The sequence below is a fragment of the Mchenga conophoros genome, linkage group LG4 (assembly GCF_057382185.1).
Source record: "Mchenga conophoros isolate Kocher_MC1m ecotype Shallow Benthic linkage group LG4, M_conophoros_male_GT1.1, whole genome shotgun sequence".
Classification (NCBI taxonomy): domain Eukaryota; kingdom Metazoa; phylum Chordata; class Actinopteri; order Cichliformes; family Cichlidae; genus Mchenga; species Mchenga conophoros.
Window position 1 is genome coordinate 37551736 of NC_140529.1, and position 23393 is coordinate 37575128.

Below are 23393 nucleotides of genomic sequence, written 5' to 3' on the forward strand. Positions count from 1 at the left end.
AGGCTGAGGCGAGAGATGAGTCATGGTGCTATAAAAACAGGCCTGACACACATAATCAAACACACTCTCAGCCCACTACTGTACATCACATTTCATAATATTATTCCTACCGTGGTTACACAACATGAATTATATTCTGGGAAATGGTCCAAATGTATTTTGCTCCCCTACGACAGTGAAAACTGAAAAATGATCAGTAACAGGGCAGATTATGACACTCTCCACAAACATTTCCCTTTCAGTTGTTATTGTTTTAAATACTCTTTGTTTATAGGAAATGTAAAAAACTGCGTGTTTTATGAACAGTCCAGCATTTCAGGGAGTTTTGTCTGATGAGTCACATGAAAGATTTGATGCAGTTTTTCATGTCTTTTAATCTGAGTTTAGCCTGTTTTGTCCGAAAATAATCAGAGATTAAACTGAGCCGATTGTCTTTTTTCATACAGACTGCAAGAAGGCAAACGGGATTTCCCCAAATCCCCCCATAAAAATGATCTTACACAAACATACGGAGGCCCTAAAGTGCCAATCAAATACCTAATGAATAAAAAAACAGAAAAGGATGTGAATTTTGGTGCATAAACCCAGCAACACATGATGGTGGCAGAATTACAACACATGTTATTAAATGCAGCAAGATGAACATTAACTATAAGTTACTGGATTAATTTTCCTATTTATTTACTTTGGTGTTTTTCTATTTGACCCCATTCATTTATTTGATTTTCTATTCTAAGTAACAAAACACAATAAATACACAATAAATAATATAATACTTTAAATATCTAGTGGTAGTGTCTGTTCTTATCAGACACATTTCACTGTGTGTTGTGCTTGTATGACTATGCATGTGAGAAATAAAGAATCTTGAATCTATATAATATTCCACCTTCCACTTTGTAAAAAAAATCACTTTCTGTTAAAAATATCTTATATATCTTCTCTTTATAGTTTTGCTGAACTGAATAAACAAAGAAATAAGTGGTGGAATGAAGAGAAAATATTAATACATAAATAAGTAAGTGGTACGGTGTTATTTATGCATTCATATATTTGTTTATATATTGTTTTACTCTTTAACCTAATTTCGTCCATATTCATTTTCCTATCGATTTCTTTTTCATACTGCAGTCTGCACGCACTGAAAAGAATACAGAAGTATACCGTTTATGCATGTATTTATTTCTCGTCCTTCTGCTTGTTTCCTCGGTTATTTTCTGTTTTTCTCACTGACGGGGCGCAGCTTTGATTTGATCCAGTTTATCCCACGTGATGAGAATTTTCTGCCTTTGTTCTGTTTACACTCACAGAGAAATGAATCATCTTTGTTGTGCACATTCTCTCAGCGCCATCTGCGCGGCGTTGACAGCACGCGTTGATGGGTATTTCCATTGTCCAATGGAAGCCGCGGCTCGTGTCGGCGCGGACCCAATGGGCGGGGCGATGTTGTAGGTGGGCGGGGACAGCAGAGAGCACGGATCTGTCAGCGCTGAACTCGGTCAGTCGTCGCTGTATCCGTGAGCAGCACTGAGGGGCTTTATGTGTGGTTATGACTGAGGATAATGGAGAAAAATGGAAACAGCACGGACTGAGATCACTCACAGAGATTTGGACTGGACGTAGATGCTCCGCGGCCTTTTGATTCCGCCACAGATGTGGGAATTTTCTGGATTACAGTGAAGTTACTGGAATCTTTGTCATCTCGGTCTGAAGAAAGCCATCCAGGCGGCCTGAAATCACTCGGACTCCAGCTGAAGCCCAGCCGCGGTTAGCTGCCTGTTACAAAGCAACATCGTTGTTTTATTCTGTAGAAAGTTATTCAATAAGCTAAACCTGTGCATGGCTAAAATTAGCGCTTTGGTGTCGTTATATGATTACTGTTTTAGCAGTCTGGGATAGCAGCAGCAGGGATAATAGCTAAGCTAGCTAGCGGGGCTGGGGCTAGTCTGTTGTTAGCCGGAAAGCTGCGCTGAAATGACAACAAAAAGACACCCTCCAGGTTTGAGAGTTTGATGTGTCACAAAAAAGATCTGCTTTAAAAATAAGCAACAGCTGCTAGACTTAGTTTAAAGTAAGAGCAGACAGTAATCATATTTTCTTGCAACTACAACAATCATTCCACAGCTCCAGTTACACTTTAAATATGTGCTTTAATCTTTAATCTCGCAAAGAAACGTCTTTTGTTCTTTTTTTTAACATAATTTTAAGTTGTCAGTGCCAGTTTTTCTTCCCTCCCAAAACTATTATTGCTCTTATCTTTAAACAATGTTTTACTTTCCACAACCACATTTTTGGCAGCCAAACAGGACATTCCTCTGAGACTGTGACCCCCTTTTTCCTATTTTTTTTCTTTGCCTGAAATTAAACTACCTACAGTTTTGAAGACTGTTAGCAGGCAAAACAAAGACTCCCAGACCCGCATGCGGGACATTCATGGCATAACAGACTGTGTATCAGGGAATAGCAACGCGTAAGGGTGCTGTTTGGTTTCCCCTTCAGCTTCTTGGAGACTACTCCCTCGACCTCCATGTGAGACAGGATGGGCAGCCAGGGCAGCCCAGTGAAAAGCTACGACTACCTGCTGAAGTTCCTCCTGGTAGGAGACAGCGACGTGGGCAAAGGCGAGATCCTGGACAGCCTGCAGGATGGATCTGCAGAGTCCCCTTACGCTTACAGTAGTGGTGAGTCACTCCCACCTCAGCTGATCGGGCTCCTGCTGGCTCATCACTGAAGTCCTGAACATACAAGCTGCGCACGCCACCACCGCTGCTGTGGAGAGCGTACAATGACACATTCACATACACTGAACTTCACAACACAGCAGTGAGTCAGGCGGTCATGGATGTGTGTGCGCATTGTTGTTGCACATAGTGGATAAACAATGCTTTCTCTGATGTCAGTGTAAAAACAGGTTATTATTCAGTGAGCGTAGTTCCTCTTCTTATTCCTAAACACCTTCAGCGGCGGCCAACTGTGGGGGAAAAAACAGAGCCGGCCGTGTTTTAGTTTAACAACATCATCTGTTTTTGAGCTGCTATGGAGGTCAGAAGGTCTCACCTTCAGTGTAGGAGTTCAGTGAGGTGTAACTGAAATAAATGTCTCTCTAATAGATCTCTGATCAACTAACTGCAGCTCCAGAAGTGTGAAACAGACTAAACATGAAAACATTTTTATGACTCATTCATCACCAACAGCATACATGCAAATTCCCGACACAGTGGGAAGCATTTTCAGCTGGAACTTTGCTGCACAGCTTCATCTGATGGCATTAATAAAATATAACTGAACAGGTTTCATGTATAAAATGTATTCCTAACTCTCTGTTGCACTTAGAGCATACTGTCAGACGAGTCAGTGGAAACCAGGAGTCTTTAAACAGAAACTCACAGAACGTAACCTGGGATGAAGCTAAGGTCATGACAGTGGCGCCTGTTATACTCACCTTTTTCATCCTTGTCACTGCCACAAGGCGCACTTTGGTGTCATTTTGGCCACTCGTGCCACCACAAAATACAACTTCACAACTTTACTAGTGCAAAAAAACCATCCATTTATTTTCACTTAAACAAGCTGCTGTTTTTTATGTGCATTAAAGTTATATAAACATTTAACAGTGCAAATGCAAATTCCTTGATGAAAGTTTAACCAAAAGGCATCTCCAGTAGAAATGTGCTGACATATCCTGAGTTAACCATGTATAATATCCACTGAAGTTAAAAAGAGGAGCTTTGCAACATTAAACTGCAGTGTGCCAAATAAAAAAGTCAAATACGTATTTTTCGGACCATAAGGTGCACGGGAATATAATGCACATTAAGCAAAACAAAGCAGTCAGATAAATCAAACTTTATTAAACTCATTCTTCTTGCTTCCTCCACTTCTGTACCATTGATTCATTAATGTTGAATTCTATCACAGCGGCTCTGTTCCCATGTTGTTGCAGTATATTAATGACTAACCTCGTATTGTGGATGGATTATCTCAGTTGTTCTGACTGAAGTTTGGTCCGTTTACAGCATCCTGCCATGCGATTGCATTTGTCTCTAACCATCAGGAACCTTCACGTTAACTTTTATCGAGTGGAAAAAAGTTTCACTGTTTATGTTATGCTAACATAGCTGTGTAGCTAGCGGTCACGTAGCACATCATTATATACCAGCTAGCCCAACTTCAGTAACCCTACAAACGTCACTGCTGTTTAGTTTCCTGTCTTCATTTATGTTGGAAGTGATAGCAGAGCTGTACGTTTGATTTTTTTCAGAAATCTCTCAGTCAGAACATGCTATATCATGCTTAGGTAACTAGCGAAACTAGCGAGCTAACTTCCGCTAACGTCTAACTCCGTTAGAAGTATAGCGGGAAGGAGCGCTCAGCCGTCGGGTCTCCAGCTGTCCGTCTGTAATCAAGGTATTATACTTTTTGTGGACATGGTCAGCTGAGGGCTGAGCAGTCATTCCTGTTATCCTTCTTTGAAGAGTGCCACCTGGGGCGTATACATAGTTGGTGCACTGATCCAATTTATTCTGTTTCCGATACAATGCCAGCGGCTTTGCTTCAGTATCTGCAGACACCAATTCAATACCAGGGTACATTCAATAAGCTGGTATTTCAGTCAGAAGAAGAAGAAAATGGGAGTCACGTTTTTGTCATTAGAGTCAACTTGATGTTTATTAATGAAATAAATGATAACAAGTAAAGTGAAAAATGCACTCATCTCAGTGTGAGAGTATCCCTGTTGTTATTTTTGGCCTCATTAGTTTCACGGCTCTCAGTCTCACTGCGAGTGCACCTCCTCGCACACAGAGTGGAGCAGATGGAGACTGGAGGAGTAAACTAGTATGAATCCAGCTGACGACAGCCTGTTCTGTTAATATAGGTGCTATAAAAGCTTTAAACCACCTTTAAAAACAGACAAAGTGACAAACTTTTACATTTAAAAAAATCACGACCATCAAAATGCTTTAAAGCTTCACATGGAAACGAGCATTAATTATGACTAATTACCCGGTGAGAGTGCGTCTCCGGCACTTTGTCAGTCTGTTAGTCCAGCTTCAACTTTTCATTTACCTTCCAGTTCTTTGTTCCTCGCGCTAAACCCGCCGTCACTTTAGAAGATAAGGAGGAAGAGAATGAGCCGGCCTGCAAGCAGCAGCGGTGATGCTGTCAAGTGAACCAGTCCATCATAATAATAACACAATGCAGGGCTGAGCTTGGTCGAGTCCTGGGGGGATATTTCATTGTTGTGCACTGAAATAAGAAAGGTTTAAGAGCCTCATTTGTCTAACTGATGCGCTGAGATGTCTTTTCAGCTTTTTTTAATTGTCTTCTCTGCTAAAGCCTGCTGTTATCAGCCATGAAGCATATCTCAGATCAGGGGAAATTATTTGAAATCCTCTTAGAAATTATTAATGCACAGCAGCTGTGCCGCTAACTAGAACTAACGTCAGCCATGTTTTGCTTCTCTTTATTGCCTCAAAGTGAAATCATTTTAAAATGTCGTTAATTACCCGACACGGCTCGAGCTTGCAAAGCAGCCTCTCTGAGACCGTGTTCCAGCAGTCTGATCATCAGGTTAACTCGTCTAGCTGCTTTTGAGGCTCCTAAACGCTGGAACAGCCTCCTCCTTCTGGCTGGTCGGCTTAAACGCAGTTCTTCCAGCATCACTGGGATATAGTTCAAAGAAATTAGACTAATGACATCCAGCAAGGATGGAAGTCATTTTGATGAATAAAAAGATTTACTTCATTTATCCCCAGATGTTTGGAAATTCCCAGATCTGGTTTTAATGTGCTCGTCACTGTTGTGACCTTCTGTCTTCTGCTTTGTTTGAACTAGAATAAGTTTAAAAAAAAGGGTTAAACCCTAATTCCTTATTATTCCTTGTTATCATTCAGTTCATAAGGATTGTTTGTAGAGACCCTCAGCATGAACACATGCATAGATTTGTGAACTCCAGTTATTCTCACCAGAGAAGAAGGTTGCGGTATGGATGAAACGGTGGGTTTGTGAACTGTTCGATCTATAATCGGTTTGATAATGAAAACAGTCGCCGTCTTCTCGTGCATCGCAGACATGTCTTTGTATCTTCTGTGCCGTTGATGGACGTCTGATTTGGGATCGATAAAGCACACAAACTCTAATGACAGAGCAGGAAATGTGACAGACCGGTCTATCCAGCTGGCACCCCCAAACCCGACAGCCAGCTAATCACAGCCTGAGGACAGCGTTATCCAATCAAAATCTGTCCTGATTTTCCCTTCTGAAATATTCAGGGTCCTCGCAGGCACTCTAGCCTGCCTTTGCCAGAGGAATGGAAATCAATAGCAGCGCTTCCGTCGGCACAAACATCCCCATCGAAGCTGCGATCCACTCTGCACTCCATATTTAATGAAGCTCTTTGAATTCTTTTGATCTTCCTCTCATCAAATGGGGCTGCTTCCTCTTTTACAGACTGTTTAGGAGCTGGCCTGACAGCAGGGCAGCAACAAACATTTCATCTGTCATCTGATCAGCTAGCAACAGTCCTGAGTGGATTTTTTTTTGTTGTTTTTTAATGCAAAAACTGCTTCCTTCTCTAAGAAGTTGGTCCAAAACCTCAAAGCTGTTTCCTCTCTGATGGTAGAAACAGTTATGATATATACCAGGGTAGGCGTCTGTTCTTCAGTCCGTGGTCCTCCGTGTTAATTAGTTCCCAGTCCTGCAATAGGACGGGCATCGACTGCAGCTGGCGAGGGCAGTTCTGATCTGTAAGATGGAGAGAATCTCCAACTAGCAGGTGGAGAACTGGTTTATGTGCTGCTACACCGAGCTCACACTGAGCCAGCAGAGCAGACTCCACCAGCTTCAGTCCACAGTGGGACTTGGAGTTTGTCTGATTTATTTATTCTATGCTCACTGTTGTTGTTTCTGGGAAACGTCTGTTTTTCAAACTGGCTGGAAGTGAAGGGATCAAGTGGAGGAGAGGACCCCCGTCACAGCCAGGGTTTTATCACCTGCAGCTGTTGCAGTGAAACATTTAATCTGGCTTAGAGAGGCTGAAGTGTACCCATCTCCAAACACACACACGAACTGAGGGAGGGTCTCCGTGATGCTGCTGAGTGGCAACAGGCAGCTTCGTCCTGTGGCACGATTCCTGAGATGCAGTATTTATGATCACTCTCTGATGGTGTAAAACGGAAGAAGGTTCAGGTGAAAGCAGCTGATGAACTGCGCAGCTGGTCCATCAGTGTTTTCCTGCAGTATGGTCAGGGCTGGTAATGTGATATGTCTGCAGGTTTTATAAATGACAGATGGAAGTGCGCATTAAACTGAAATATGATGCATCAAGCTGCATTTTCATTGTGTTGGACTTGTGAATGAGACAGGAGCAGTCTGCAGCATGTCGGCTTGTGTTTAGTTTCTGGTGGAAAGAGTTTAACTGCGCAGCGCTTTTAGATGAGGCGCTCTCATTTGCGACCATGTCAAAGCCTCTTCGACGCGGTCTGAGCAAAAGCTGAAAGCCTGAAGCTTCACACGTCTCTCCCACAAAGTGAGTCCGTTCCCAGAATAGAAGCAGTTTTCAGCTGAGACATTAGAGAAGCTATTGATTATCTGGGATGTCCTAAGTGCACCCTGGATATGAGGGGGAAGGAAGCGATCGCTACGAAGCCCTGCACTCGCTCCGATTCAATTAGGCCAGCCTGAGCTCAGCACTTTAGCCCGGCAGCAGCTTGATGTTGCCGGGAAAATTGGAAGATCTTAGTAATGTGGTCCTGCTAACCGCCGGAGGCTGACACAGTAACATTTGATAGAGCTATTGTCTCTTTCATTAGTGTTAATAATGGCTGTGGATTGAAGATTCGCTGAGCTTTGCCTTAAAGGGCAGCGAGGAAAAGTGAAACTGTGGGAATGTAACGCAGGACTTGTCTGTGTGAATACTTTTACATGTTTCTGTGGTACAGTGAAGAACATTCATGAGAATTTCATGAGTTTCAAAGAGTTTTACTGAGAAACAAAGAGTCCTTATTTACAGTGTTCGCCCTTCTTATCAGAGCTCCAGGCTGACCCGTTTGTGTGCTTCTGCTCTTTAAACCATTTAGTGACACGAGAACCTGTTGAGCGAAAAGATAAACATCTTATCAGAGGTGAGAATCGGAGTATTCAGTGGCTCACCTGTGAGGCCTCAGGTGGAAGCAGGCTCAGTGCAAACCTCAGGAACATGTCCAGACGTGGCGCGGTGGGGTGGCAGGTGTAGCGGTCTGACAGGTTTGTCAGAGCAGAGCTGAACAACAAGGACAGAACAGAACGAGCTGTTAGCTGTGTGTGGCGCCGCGCCACAGTCCGCCTCCATCACAATGGCTAAACGGTAAACGTGGTGTGTAAAGGCTCGTTACAGGTCACACGCAAAAGTTTGTCACGGCATTTTGTGATGGACGGATGAAGGTGTAATGGCTAAAACGTAAACTCAGCTGAAGGATCAGGTGAAGCTTTCAGTCCCAACGTTATGGCAGCACAGCAAAGCGTTAAACTGCCACCTGATTATTTAGGAGTTGATATTTTCTGTTATGCAACTGAAGCCATATGAAATACACTGTTTAGATATAGAATCAGAGCCATGAAAGAGCGGCGTTGTGTTTGTTATCATTCCTAAACACGTGGTTGGGACATTTTTAAAGAACGTCACGGTCGTCTGCGTCGTGTTTCAAGTGTTCATGGTGATGATGAGTCACTTCCTCCAGCCTCTCTCTGACTGAGTATTGTACTTGATTGATTTTTATCGTTTTCTGTGCTTCTATCTCCCTAATGTCCATCTCTCGCTCTCCTCTTGTCCAGGTATCGACTACAAAACCACCACTATTCTCCTGGACGGCAGGAGAGTGAAGCTGGAGCTGTGGTAAGGACACGGTTTTATTTTTGTATTTTTTCTTGCATCCACTCTAAAATCCTGCAGTATGTGTCTGTGGCCTGAAGCCAGAGTTTGGTCACATTAAAGCAGAGCAAGGAGCATGCCTTTGGTTTAGTGAGGAATGGGAAAAGTTTTTATTGATAGCAGTTTTTTTTTTCTTTCTGTTTTCTGTGTTTGGAAAAACAGTTTTATTGTCTCTAAGTCTGAACACAGAGTTGGAGGGAATGAAGAGAAGAAGTGAGGCATGTGACTCAGTTACTGTTTATGTAGCTCGTTTAAAAGCAACAGGAGATGAGCCGAAGTGAGGGGAGCAAAGGCAGATTAACATTTAAGGGAATGTTTTTAAATTTGTAAAAATGAACAAATAGAAGAAGATTATATTAAACAGATTAAGTTTAAACTGGAGTAAAAACAGACTTTAACGATGGGTCTGAAAGTAAAGACTCTAAACTTACAACAGCAGGGACGAGGCCAAACATCACCTGTACAAACTGTGAGTCACCTGTGGCGCTCCACACCATGCAAAGCATCACACGCTGTGTGGCTAGCATCATCACGCCTGTACAGAGAGTGGGTCAGTAATAAGTGGACTGGATTACAGCCTCTGTGTCAAAGTACTGCAGAACCGTCTTCCACCTCGCTTTGTTTACAACAGCACAGAAACTAGCAGACCACAGAGAACGGGCGCTAACGTGAAGCTGCACAATCAAACCAAAGCCAATGAATAGCTAGCAGCCTCCAGGAGAGAGGCAGTTCAGGAGGAAACCAGCTCGCATCAACTCCCATACAGGTGAAGTCATTTCCTTAGGAGGAAGTAAACAGCACCTCCACCTGCCAGTAGATGGTCCAGTAGATGTTTCTGAAGATAAAGAGGAATCTCACTGCAATGAAGACAGCTTTACTGGCACTACAGTCAGATCTGTTTCCCACGCTGAGTTTTTTCTTATCATCTTCCGTGTCTCAGCCCTTCTGTCACGTGCCCGTACTTTCAGCTCACAGCTTTCATAACTGCCATGATTTTAAAGCTGCGAGGTGCACGTGCACGGTCTCTTTGCACGCTGTCATGCCGGTGACGTAATCCTGTATCTGTGGAGTCGCAGCAGATTCACGTATTTGTCTGCAGTGCTAGGCGAGGCCTGTTTGGTGGAAGTAGGGCAAGGAATTCGACTCCTGAGGGGGGAACCGACGCCTCGTCTTCTGTGTGAAGAAAGAAGTTTGAAGGCAGCTGCGTGATGCAGGATCTTTATTTTGCTGCCTCAGTCTCGCCTCCTCTCCTCGCTGTTTTACAGTGTCAATATCCCGCTCTTCCTCTTCCTCTTTTTTTTTTCCTTCATCCTCAGCGTCCTTTTTTTTCCTGTGTGGTGACTCGGGCTCCTCTGAGTCTCTGGGTTGGAAAACAGCAGATGCTGAAAACTTCTGGGATTATTATTACCATCAAATCCACGATAAGACCAAAAGCACAACATGAAATTGTTTCACCTAACAAGAATCACTTTGTTATTCTGAGGCTCCATGTTGTCCATTGTTTACATGTCCCCTCATTAGTTTACTGTGACTCAAGCCCACATACGCCGTCCTGGTGCCACGAATGCTCACCGGAGCACCAGACGTGGATTAATCTGCTGCTGAAAATAGTCCCCAACAAGCACAGGGACTATTTTCCTTGGGAAAACCATCAGCATGCAGCTGTTTTATGAACATTTGGGATTTTTTTAGAAGCACTTCAGTAAGGATGCAGTTCGTGAAGTTGGAGGTGTGCAGGCGTAAAGAAGCCAGAAAATGTTTGTTTTCTGGTACGCTGCACAACAGATGATCCTCTCAGACGGCAGCGCGTAGATGGACTGATGCTGCTTGGAAAAGCAGAGCAGCTGTTTTTTAAACCTGAAAAAAGAGATTTTATTCTCATTCCATGTGTCAATCCGGTTTGCATAAATCTGAGAATCATGAGTTCTCTGGTGTGTACAGCTCTGTGTGAGACTGCAGGCTGAGCTCACGTCTGACCTGCAGAGTATCTGAATAAATAAGTTACTGTGTTGGAGAATAAACCAGTCAGAACTATAAAGTGATTCTGAGTTTGAGCCAAACCCACAGCCTGCACTGATTATATGTAATTTAAACTGCCTTGAGTCTATTGTTATCTTGTGCCCACGGCTCAGACGTCCTTAGATTTACCATATTTTAAGTCTGTGTGCATGCAGTTGTAGGAATGTGCAGTCCTGCTGCCGCTCGCTGTAGTAGGAACTTCCTCACAGACACTTCACACAGTGGTGGGTTGGAAATGCAGTGTGTGAGATACAGCGAACGTCACAGGTTTAGATGCAAACAAAGACCCAGTCTGACCACAGACTGGGTCTAAACACTGAAGCCCCCACCACCATCGTCGTTACCGTCTGGCTGTCTTTTATTTATATATTGAACCCATGTTTGGATGACAGGGAGCCGTAAATGCACTGATAGTTTTATTATGCTTTTCTACTTTTACTGCTTCTGCACTACAAGCCACGTTCAAGAGCTCACACACCTTAATGCAGCACTTTCTTCCCTGCTTTTAAGAGCCTGTTCTGTGTCACTCACACTTCAAATCGGCGCATCAGGAGCAATTTAGGATTGATCGTCTTGCCCGGGGACGCGTCTGTATGAGGACTGAGAGAGCTGGAGGTCGGATCTGACCTTCCTGCCGGCATCGGCTCGTTGAGCAGTCTGTTAGCACAGTACAGCCGTGTTATTTGTTAGATAATGAGTATAGTTAACCAGGTGGATTCATCCCCAGTGTAGTTGTTATTGAAGCATTAAATTTGCTTCTGATTTCCAGCTGAAGTTTGGGAGCTGTTTTATAATGCGTCCCTGTGGAAGTCTTGTTGGGCACGCTCTCCATTCTGGGGTTTGTGTCATAACAGTAACTCCTTTCTAACATCAGGTGAAAGAGGAGAAAAATGCCGGCGCGTCGATGTAGAACTCGTGCTTGTGGAGGGGAAGGGTCCGGGCGTGAAACAATGGGAAAGACATTTTTTCCCCCAGAGTAATCTCCAGGCAGAGAACTTGGAGTGGATGTCATCACCCTGGAATGCAGAGTGAAGGGAAAACTCGAATCTTCTCAAAACTTAAAGTGCAATTGTGAAAAAGCCTGAGAGAGATCCAAACAGCCGTTCCCTCAGAGCTCCGTGACCCATTTAAACTTTGGTGTGCTCAGAAGTATTTTACCAGGAAACCATCAAAGTAGGCGGGACCTTTCACTCTTTAAGATGGTTTCAAAATCACTTCAGTGGTGGAAAAAAGTGCAGTCGTTTACTCATTTTATAAAAAATACTTAAAGCGACTCACAACCAAAGACCAAAGCACTCTTATCTTTGATCAAGTTGCACGTTTTGATATAAATTTGTGGCATTTGCGGCAGATCATGGAGGGTTTGGGTCAGAGCGCGAGCAGGCTGAAAGTGTTGTAGATAGAGGGATGAAGGGGATTGAGTTGCATGTTTTTGCCTCAGTTTGGAGGACCATCGCTGGCTCTGCTGAATCTGAAACCCCCAAAAAGAAGTCGGCTCAGATTTCCGTCCTGTTGGCTGAAGCCTGCTGCTTTGTGCTGTTTACCCCGAAAGCAGAAGAAGGATTTATCTGCTTGCAGCTGCACAGACCTGAGTGTTTAATGTGCTGCCTTTCCTCAGGGACACCTCGGGACAGGGCAGGTTCTGCACCATCTTTCGCTCGTACTCCCGCGGAGCTCAGGTGAGGAGCAAACAGCTGCATTCATTTAAATGCTGCTGGAGTTTGCACGCTGACATCGTTTGTCTCTCTTCAGGGGATCCTGCTGGTGTATGACATCACCAACAGGTGGTCCTTCGACGGCATCGACAGGTGGATCAGAGAGATCGATGAGGTGAGCGTTTGAGAGTTTGGCTTTGTTTCTAATGAATCCAGTCTGACCATGTGACCTACACCTGAGTTATTCTCTGCATTAGCATAAAGAGTTTGCACACACTTTGAGCCTGGTTTCTTTTCTACATCATGTCCTGCTGTGTTTAAAATGATTATTTAGTTTTAATTGATGCTCTTACTTTGATTTCAGATGTAAACAGGTGAGTTATAAAAACATTCTCCTCCTGTACTGTTGTTATGAAGGAGAAATTATCTGTAGAGACAAAACCGTTTCTGTGTCAGGCTGTAAACATGTTTATTTCTGTCGGGAGTCTCTGGGGAGTGACTAACTGCTGGAGCCTCTGCTGGACGTTAGAGGAACTGCAGCCTTTCTTGGCCGAGTTCTTTATAGAGATTCCTATAAACAAGCCGTAACACAAACCAGTGAACATCAGAGGAAAAAGGATAAAAAATAATATATGAACATCTAAACATATATTCAGGCAAATCTGGTGCAACATTTGTTGCAGAAAATTAGTGATCAAATATTTGAATGTAATCAGTTTACAGCCAGCAAACTGTCATCAGTTGTCATCTGTTTATGTTTCACCTTCCAGAGATTCTTGAGTCGACTATCTCGTTTTTATTTCTGTCCTTAAAAGTGTTTAATTCTGTGGAGGTGGAGCAGGAAAGGCCAAACGGGAACGCACATTCCAAAGGCCAAAATTACCAACACACACACACACAGACAAAGAGGACATCCTCTTTGTTTCCAAATCAGCAGGAAGGACACACACATACAAAGTAACTCACTGCTTACTCATATATGTTTTCTCAGCATCGAAGTTAAAGTGTAAGATCAAACTAATCTAAGATAATCCCTGCAAGATGAAAGATAAAATCTAATGCTGCAGGAACAGAAGAGGAAAGAAAAAACTGTAACACAGCAAAGTGTGCAGGGATGATGATGCAGCAGGTCCCTAATGACGGACGTTCAGCTTTAAAAAGTTTGAAATATTCAGATTTCCTGAAAGTCTGCAGTGCGTCTAATGCAAGTCCTGAAACCCCCAAATCTGTGATGCCTACAGCTACCAGAGTAGTTATGATAACGTTGTAGACCAATCAGCTCCTGTGCTGTGTGGATTTGCAACTTCTGGGTATGAAAAACAAAAACAAGCTTCTGTTCTGGCTCAGTCAGTCAGCATTTCCTGTTTGAAGCTTTAAATGTTTATATACATAAATCAGTACATATTAAAGACAGGAAATACTTTTAACAGTTCATCTGAGTGCTGTTTGAGTCTCATTTGCACCAAAAAGCACCGGGTCTAATGAAAAGTCACAGCCTTTAACTTTTGGCCGTGACCACATTCTTAAGAACTGCACAACAGATGCTGACACATAATTTTTCTGAATCCTCTGCTGTGCTTCTGTCTCCTTACAACAGTATTGTCATTTCATCTCATTTTCCCTTTTTTAAAAACTGATCTCAGATTAGAGGTGATAATGACTCACATTTCTGTCCTTCTTCTCCTGTTGATTAATGAGAACCGTTCTGGTCAAATAACCTCATCAATGAAATTTAAATCCGGCTGCTGTGAGGATACTAATACTATTACTAAATTGCACACATCATGATTTGCACAGCCAGCAGAAAATCTGTGAATTCAGCCGCAAGACGAGACACGATCAGCCTGCGAGGATGAATCCGATGCATCTGCCACTAAATGTGGTTAAAGAGCGGAGAAAAGTCCCAGAAGGTTTCAATGTGATTGTATTTGCAACGATAGGGCAAAATGAGATAATCTCACAATGGTAAAGAGTCCTTCTAAGATGGTTATCACTCCTGAGTCAGTTTGATTTTAAAATTTTCAAGCATAATGTTTTGAGCTGTCCAGCTAACAAACAGAGAAACTGAACCAATCACCTTCTTCTTCTTTTTCTCTGTAGTAGTAGTGTTCTTTATTTTAACAGGTCAGTTTTGAGATCTAATTTTAAGGGACACCGACACTTAAGAAAAGGATGTGCAAAAGGGGAAAGACAAATACATGTTCCAGTGTTTTTGTTGCTCACTTATAGGTTTGCAAAGTATTTAAATCCAGTTTTCAGTGTGAGTAAAACGTCCAACTAATGTTAGAAGTGTCCTGTGACCAGACAGTGTTATTATATTTAAACGCAACAGCAGGGGCTCAGATGTAAGATGAAGTAGTCTTATAAATAAACATCATGCAGTGCTGCTAAGCAGGACCATCTGGCTTCTTCATATACAGTACAGTAATAATATCACCATCATAGAGAAATTTGTAGGTTGCAAATTTATCGTGCGGGATCATTGGAAGAGCCAGTGGCATATGAGATGGTGTTTCTAATAGTGGAAAACACCTAAAGACGATGGCGACAGGATGTGCCAAACATGAATACAAACATCATCGCCACAATCAAGTCCAGATAAATTTTAGATTGTGGAATGATCTTACAACCTCGGAAAAGGGGAAAAAGATGTATTTCTTTAGCAAAATCCAACTTAATCTTCAGTTTTCTTGGTAGGTGTTCCACATGAGTCAGTGTGGTATCGACTCTGAGTCCGAGGTCTTTACACCAATCAAATTTTTACATTTTAATACCATGAAGGGTTTGAGTATAGACCAAATTATGGTTTTTAGTGACCTCACCAATAACGTGATTAGTTTTATCGTAGTTTAGAACACATTTACATTTGCTGAAATATTTCTTTAATGTATCAGCAGGCTGTAGTTTTGCAGTCATCAGGATAAGGGAAGATCCAGTGGTATATAACGCAGTGTCATCTGCGTAAAAATGTGCATTCGTTTTTGAGTCAAAGATGTAATAGAGTAAATAAAAGAGGTCCAAGAATACTTCCCTGTGGAACACCTGTACTAATGACATCCATCCAGAGTCTGAAATAGTTACAGAAGTTTTATATACGTGAATAGCTGAGTACTTTTAAATAATATGATAAATAAAAGAGGACCAAGAATAGGTCCCTGTGGAACACCTGTACCAATGGCAAAGGTAGATGACGTCATTGGAGGTGGTCTGAGTGTGAAAAGTGAGCAGAAACTCTGAGAAGAAACAGATTAGTGGTGACGGTCACTGCAGTCATGTTTCATTCAGTTTGCAGAACAGACTGGGATGAATTAGAGAGAGGTACGCGCTGCATGCTGACGTCCTGTGCTTAACTTGCAAAACCCCTTTTTACTTTCAGGGACTTAAAGTTGCAAAAAGCACCAATAATCCAATTCAAACATCATCTCACTTTTTTTTCTCCCAGCATGCCCCAGGCGTGCCTCGGATCCTCGTGGGTAACCGTTTACATCTGGCTTTCAAGCGGCAAGTTCCCACCGAGCAGGCGAGGGCGTACGCCGAGAAGAATGGCATGACCTTCTTTGAAGTGAGCCCGCTGTGCAACTTCAACGTCATCGAGTCGTTCACGGAGCTGTCGCGCATCGTCCTCATGAGGCATGGCATGGAGAAGTTCTGGAGGCCCAACAGAGGTGGGTGGATGTGGAGCTGGGGTCATCAAAGTGAGGAAAGATGGGTTGTTAAACTGCACTTAAACTGGATTTTCACTACCGCCGAGAGCAAGAGAAAATGAGTCTGTGAAGCACTGTGGAGCCCATCAGCAGATGGATGTCATATCGCCACACAAGCTCAAACTAATTAATTTGAGCTCATTCCTGTCATCGCTCTGTCTCCTTCGTGTGTAATTACAGTATAAAGCAGTGGGAAGTGATGTCCTGCACGTCCTTTGAGACTTTATAGAGAACAGAGTCGGGCTCAGTGTGCTGAAACTCGCCTCTTTCAGTCTGAGCTTCCTCCTGTGTGTCAGTCCTCAGTTTATTCGAGGCGATAAGAGTCGAAAGAGGTCTGATTTCTCTAGTTTTGTTACAATCTGTTCATAAATCGGTAATAAAAAGCATTTATCTAAAACCTGACATTTTCCCTTAACGGATGTTTGATGGTAACCTCGTCTCTGTGCCCTCCCTCTCTGCAGTCTTCAGCCTGCAGGACCTCTGCTGCAGAGCCATCGTGTCCTGCACGCCGGTCCACCTCATCGATAAGCTCCCGCTGCCCGTCGCAATCAAGTCCCACCTCAAGTCCTTCTCCATGGCCAACGGAATGAATGCCGTCATGATGCACGGACGCTCCTACTCGCTGGCCAACCCAGCCGGCGGCTCCAAAGGCAACAGCCTGAAGCGCTCCAAGTCTATCCGTCCGCCGCAGAGCCCGCCGCAGAACTGCACCCGCAGCAACTGTAAGATCTCCTAACAAGCGCCGCTCCCCGGATCGCAGCTTGGAGCGGGCGTGGGATCAGGAGACAGATGTGCAGGGTGTCGTTAGCTGGAGGAAATCCCTGAACCCGAAGAGCAGGAATGATGGATAAAGGGATGCATGAGCGCTACCTCCCACCTACACGAGGTCATGTTTCAAGTGTTTAATGTTCTTTGCAGGTGAAGGGGGAGGGGTTCGAATGGTGCCTCAGGAAATTTAGAGAGTAACTACAAATGTTTTGATCTTATTTACACTAAAACAAGAGGAAAAGACTCCAGAAACTCCTCCCTGCTGGAGAGGCTACTACATGAACAGAGATCCCTCACCAACGCATATTTCGTTACTCTACATGATGCACGCCGCTCAGTGTCTGTGCATCACCGCAGCCTTCACTCTCACACCTTTCCTGTTTCCTTTTTCTGTCCACACCTCCGTTATTTTTTGTTCTATGACTGATAAGCTAACCATCAAAACACTAGAAAGGATCAGTCGCTTTTTGTCAGCACACGTGTTTTAAAGTGATTTTATATTATAAATCCACAGAGGTTTAGAGGCCCCACCCCCCCAACAAACCCCTGGAGGACCCGGCCCGAGCCGAGTCCAGACTTGTTAGTGTGCCTTGAGCCCAAGTGAACGAGCATGCAGCAGATAGATCGCTAAAAGCACAACAGTAACCATGAATTAGAAAGAGTTTCCTATTTTTAGTTTGCAGTCCCTTCAGCTTCTGATCTTCTGATGGACTCCATTTGTCGCTTAAATGCAGCCAAATGTGATGAATTATACTTTTAAACACGCTTTTTATATACATTTTTTTTAAGGAAAATGTGTTTGTTGTTCAATATTTCACATGTGACAGTCAGCCAATCAAATGTACAAACCCAAACTGAACTTTTCAGACAGGTGGAAATGTGCTTGGGACTATTTTCAGTGGAGGAGTGATCCACATTTGGTGTTCTAGTGTGGAGTGTGGTTATGTGTCAGTGGTGCATCTGTTTTCTTTTTCATCCGAGAGCTTCAGCGACTTGATTTTCCCCCCACTCCTTCCTGACATCGTGCTTTTCAGATTTCACGCCTCACCTGTCGTGTCGCACCTTTCTAACTCAGCAGAGTCTCGTCTGCGCTCACCTGCTGCTTCTCTGACAACGTGCCGCCGATCCAGACTCGCCTCGAAGCGATGCTCCACCCAAACGTGTTGGTAATGGAGCAGATAGTGACACTGCTGCAGTCCATTAATCCATGTGTTGGTTTCACTGAAAACAGCAACGTACGATAAGTTCAGCACGTTTAATGAAGCCTTCACATTCTGAATGTTTTCAGAGTTATCGCATCTTGAAGTACATCAGGGTGGATTAAGAACATTATACATGCGTCTCCTCACACTCGTGCACAAACTGTGACGCTGGGAGTGGGTTTAAAACCGATTCGTTTGCATTTTTTAACAGAGCTTCAACATCTTTTTAAGCCCTGGAAGTTTCACATGGATATGTCAGCTGTGACGGATCAAAAAATGCAGAATAACTGCAAATTTGGACCCTTTCCCATGTAATTAGAGGGCCTGTAACTCTGAAGATATTCATGTGTGATGGTAAAATTTTGCTTGGCTTCATTAAATAAACTAAAGTTATTGAACATAAAAAATTCAGCTGATTCTGAGAGACCCAGAGACGAGGGACCGAGTGATTTTTCATTAAATAATGCTGCTTTTCTGGGGTTTTATTGCATTTTAAACAGATTATTTGTGGTTTTTCGCTCTTTTATGACTCAATCGTCAGCTGAACCTCTAAATTGAGCACAAAGAAGTGAAGCAAATATATGGTGTCACCCTAATGGCTGCAGTGTCACAGTTGATCACTGATTAATAAAACCCAAATCACACTAACTTTGCTGAAAGATGTTCCAGCTGTCATTGAATTTCTCAGATTTTCACTGCAAAAAGTTCAAATTGAATGAACTTAAAGTCATAGAAGACAAAGAAAACCGGCCGATCGTGCAGATTTGAAAACTGCAAACTGTTAATTAGGAGCCAGAAGTAGCACAGAGGAAATCTCCACAGTGTTTTTGTGCTCAGATCTGAACGCGTGGGCAGAGAGCCTCAGCACGCAGCTTTTCTTTGGCCTAAAATGCAGTTTGAAGTTTCCCAACACGGCGCTGAAGCATCGGGGTGCTGTTTCCGATTAAAATGATCATATTTACTGTGATGAAGCTTGGCTCTGTCTGAAACGGTCCTGAAGCTCTGCTGCGACATGATTGGCTCACGTGTTTATGTTTTGGTTGCTGATTGGTGATTTTGGTGGATCGGCGATCACTCGGGCTTCGCTGAGTGTCGCGCCCGCTCTTTGTGTAACAACATGTTTGGTTTTATTTTCACGAGTTTAACCCGAGCACAGCTGCTGCTCTTCATTGGGTGGCGAGTCATTGTAACCATCCGGTCACATCTTTAACCCACACAGTCCCCTCAGCTGTTAGCTTACTGCGCTCCTGTGACTGCTGTAGCTGCGGGCGTCCCGCACGTCTGTCTGCGGAGGTGTTTCCATACGCTTCAGTCTGCCTGAGCTCTCGTGGGGAGAGGCAGCGACGCCCGAGGCTTTCTGAAGCTGTTGATGATGTGACAGTTGAAGTTCTGATGAGGGCAAACAGGAAACCAGTCGCAGCGGCTGGTCAGGCTCGTGTTGCAGTGGAAACTTTCCAGTATTGATAGTAAACAGTGACCCGTGTTTATCGGAGCGCTCTGAATGTCACTCGCTGTCTTTCATAACCAACTCTCAGAGCAAAGTGTCAGCCGACAGGAACATTTTCATTTTAATCGACTCGTTTCACTTTTTGAGACGTCGCACAGAGCAGAACATTAATCGGGACATGTTAAAAATCTAAAAAGCCTTCTCTCAGTGGAAGCATAAACAGTTTCATTTCATTTCAGGATGCTTAACTTCCTTTTTTATGCTGTTTGCAATTTTTTATTCTGTGGTTTGCGTCACATTTCAGAGAAAATCAATAATGTGTTTTTGATAAAACTGCGACCAAATCAGTTTCCGCCCACTCAGAGTCTCAATCTGAAGATAAAATCTCGCCTTCATTTCCGTCACAACCATCAGCTCCTTTCACGAGTGACAAAAACTGCAGTAGTTAATAATTTAGACCCAGAAGGAGTCGGAGTTAGAAGACGACCGCGGTGTCAAATGTAGAAAAAAGCAGACGTGTGGCCGCGTATCGCACACGTCTGCTGGGATAACTTTTTAACTTTGCACGGCGTCATTAAATAAACCACTCAGCAGAAATCAGCTGACTCTGAGGGGGTCAGAGGTCAGGTGGGAGCGAGCTGCAGGTCCTTTCAGAGGACTGAAGCACAGACGTGTGTTCAGGATGTCTGCTGCTGGTTTTCCTGATGTTTGAAATACAAAACACAGCAGACTGCGTTTAAACGTGAGCTCTTGATAATTGAATTAAGCTGCGACCACGAGGGTGGAATTAAATGACCGTCCGCCTCGTGTTTGCCGTCCGTGTTCCCGCCCTGCTCGTCAGCGCAGCGTCGGCCTCCGTGCGCGAGCGGCCGCTCGTGTAGAAACGAGCCGGAACACGTGAAGTCTTCCGAGTCGCTGCGTTTTAAACTCCTCCGACTGGATCTCCCACGGGAACCAAAGCAGCAGGTCTTCTTCTCTCTCTGCCTCTGATCTGCACCGCCGCCTCCGCACGCTGTCCCATGATTCATAGCTGCTGAATAATAGATGCTCCTTTCATAGATCTCTGAAGAGCTTCATCTCTGTCTCTTTCTTCCTCTCTGCTCGCTGCATGGTTTGTTTCCTCCTCAGTTTCTGCTTCTGCCTTCTTTTCCTTCGTTTTTTCTCTGCGCTTCCAGGTTTTGTGGCGTCTCTCCATCCGCTCGGTTTTGTTTTGTCTCCTTTCTAACCTTTAATGATGCCCGCCACTGATCCAGAGTCAGATTATTCCTCCACCACACACATTAACTGTAGTTCCAGCAGCACCCTCAGGACCAGCCTAATGTTCTCTAAGAATAGCCAAACCATGAGATGAGTCTTGTTTATGGTGGTTTAATGTTCACTGATCTCAGCCCAGTAAACAGCATCTGTGCTCGGCCTCTCACTGAAAGTGTTTTAGTGCAAAGCTTCTAAAAATAGAAGCTCGATCGGGCTGAATGCTGTTCATCTAAAATAACGCACAAGTCACCTGAAAGGTCAAATAAAGAAGAGTCAGAGTTTAAGTTCTCGATAAACTGCAGAGATATGAGTCGCTGATTAAAGGAGAAACATGACGTAGATTTACAGCTGACCTGTTCAGCTCGTTTCCAGCTCCCTCAGAGCAGCTTTGCATGATTCACAGTTCAGAATAACCCTTCTTTATCTGAAACCGAGCCTCTGTGCAGCCCCTCAGCTCATCCTCTGCCTGAAACAGAGTAATTTAGCTCCTCCCTGTTTAAACCAGCTTTCTTCTGATTGGCTACCACGTGCAATTGGATGGTCTGAGATACAATATTAGGCATGTCCACTCTCTGTGACATCATTTTACTAACTTTAATGTGAATTAAGACGATTCATTTTAAATGTTTTTGTGTTTTCAGTCCTAAAAATTTCGACATACCCCTCATTTCATGCAGGATTGTAAACTACACTTAAAGCACTCTGCATGTTTCTGTTATAATGCCAGACTTCTATATTAAACATGTCTATTGGTTCTAATAATGAGGCAACAATATGTAAATGTAACCCTGTTAAGCCAAAGTTCAGCCTCTTTTTGCTCTGATTAAGGTTTAGAGAAGCAGATTTCTTCATCCCGTCCTTTCTGCAGACAGCACAGCTCACAAATACTTAAAACGGCCCCTCAGCAGTCATCCAGACTTTAGCCAGTCAGAAGAAGGTTCAGGAAGGTGGGTGCCTTTAAGCAACGGGAGGAAAGTCAGCTTGTTTGACAGAAAGGCCGGGCGGCGATAAATAAGGTCATTCCTGATCTGCAAGTCATGCGGCGCTGCTCTGATGGAGTCCCAGGATAAGATAAGATACCTTTATTAGTACCACGAGTGGGAAATTTCATGTTAAGGCTGCCGACCTATTGCACACTATGGAAGATACATGTAAATAATTGGAGGAACTTTTACGTTTGACGCACAGCTGAATAAAAGGAAATCAGCAGTGATGATCACATGGTTTTTAGTAAACGTGCAGAAACTCTCGTAGTCACAACAACAGGAAGTGAAGAAACTGTCCTCCTGATGAGGAGCCTGTGAGCGTGGTTCAGCAGTTTTCTTCTCCTGCAGTTTTCACACGTATTTTAAACGTTTGTTACGGAAGTTCATGAATGGAAAAACACTCTCACCATCAGGTTTCATCTCTTTGCCAACATTTTTAGGTTTTTAGCTTCTCCCACTCTGAGGCTTTTATTTTCTCGACATCAGCACAACAAACCTCGTGTGTTGTTGTGTTTGTTCATCCAGCCACAGTTTTTTATTTGAATAACCACAAAAACGTTCAGAGGATTGTGGGAATGTTTGTAACAGCAAGAAGAAAAATGACCAGTAAAACACTACTCCTGTCGTTTTGGCTGAAGCTGCTGAGCGCGTGTGTGTGTGAGTGAGAGTGTGTGTGTGTGAGTGAGAGTGTGTGTGTGTGAGTGAGAGTGTGTGTGTGTGTGTGTGTGTGTGTGTGTGTGTGTGTGTGTGTGTGTGTGAGAGAGTGAGTGTGAGAGAGTGAGTGTGAGAGAGAGGTAATGATCTTTAAACATCAAGCTGAACATTTTTCTTTCTTGTTTTTAAATTATTGATTGTACAGTTTAAGGCGATGTGTATGAAGATTTTTCACAATAAAAGTATTGAATGTTGACGTCAACCTGTCTCAGGATTTTGTTTATTTTACAGCCCAAAAGATAAACACCTCAAAAAAATAAATAATTATAAATCATTTCATGCACATAAAACATGAGCACAGTCCATGAATCAGTGTTTTATTAGAGAAGGCTGCCATCTAGTGGATGGTTGTGTTGCTTTAGTTTGAAAAGAAGTCCAACCGGAAGTATTTAGACTGCAGTTGGAAGTGTTTTACAAGAATAAAATCATTTAGATTACATTTATCTGTATGGTAAGATTGATTGATTAAAAACCAAATTATGTTCAGAGGTGATTCAGAATTATTTCAGAATAAAGTAGATAAAACGTCTCAGTTTAGTATATAAAAGTCTGTGGTCTAAAAAGCAAGTACAATCTTCCAAAATCTAGTATTTACTTTTTGGGTTAATTAAAATGTGTTTTTAGCATTAGAGCAGGGGTGGGCAACTCCAGGCCTTGAGGGCCGGTGTCCTGCGGGTTTTAGATCTAACCCTGGGTCAACACACCTGAATCAAATGATTAGTTCATTACCTGGCCT

General features: G+C 43.3%; 1 protein-coding gene across 2 annotated transcripts; it reads left to right on the forward strand.

Moving 5' to 3' along the window:
- Positions 1 to 1486: 1486 nt before the first annotated feature.
- On the forward strand, positions 1487 to 22859 carry rab40c (RAB40c, member RAS oncogene family). Of its 2 annotated transcripts, XM_085272210.1 has the most exons (7): positions 1487 to 1767; positions 2500 to 2681; positions 8812 to 8872; positions 12546 to 12606; positions 12680 to 12757; positions 16025 to 16247; positions 16748 to 22859. In XM_085272210.1, the coding sequence occupies exons 2-7, from the start codon at positions 2540 to 2542 to the stop codon at positions 17020 to 17022; spliced, it is 840 nt and encodes a 279-aa protein (XP_085128336.1). In that variant the 5' UTR covers positions 1487 to 1767; positions 2500 to 2539; the 3' UTR covers positions 17023 to 22859. The 2 variants fall into 2 exon arrangements, with proteins under 2 accessions (XP_085128336.1, XP_085128335.1); XM_085272209.1 differs by having other exon boundaries at positions 1487 to 2681.
- Positions 22860 to 23393: the final 534 nt, after the last annotated feature.

What these genes read in the sequence shown, in the direction of transcription:
- rab40c (XM_085272209.1), top strand. Translation starts at nt 2,540, where the DNA reads ATGGGCAGCCAGGGCAGCCCAGTGAAAAGCTACGACTACCTGCTGAAG. An exon ending in AGAGTGAAGCTGGAGCTGTG is followed by an intron (nt 8,873 to 12,545) that starts GTAAGGACACGG and finishes GCCTTTCCTCAG; the next exon opens with GGACACCTCGGGACAGGGCA. An exon ending in GTTCTGGAGGCCCAACAGAG is followed by an intron (nt 16,248 to 16,747) that starts GTGGGTGGATGT and finishes CCCTCTCTGCAG; the next exon opens with TCTTCAGCCTGCAGGACCTC.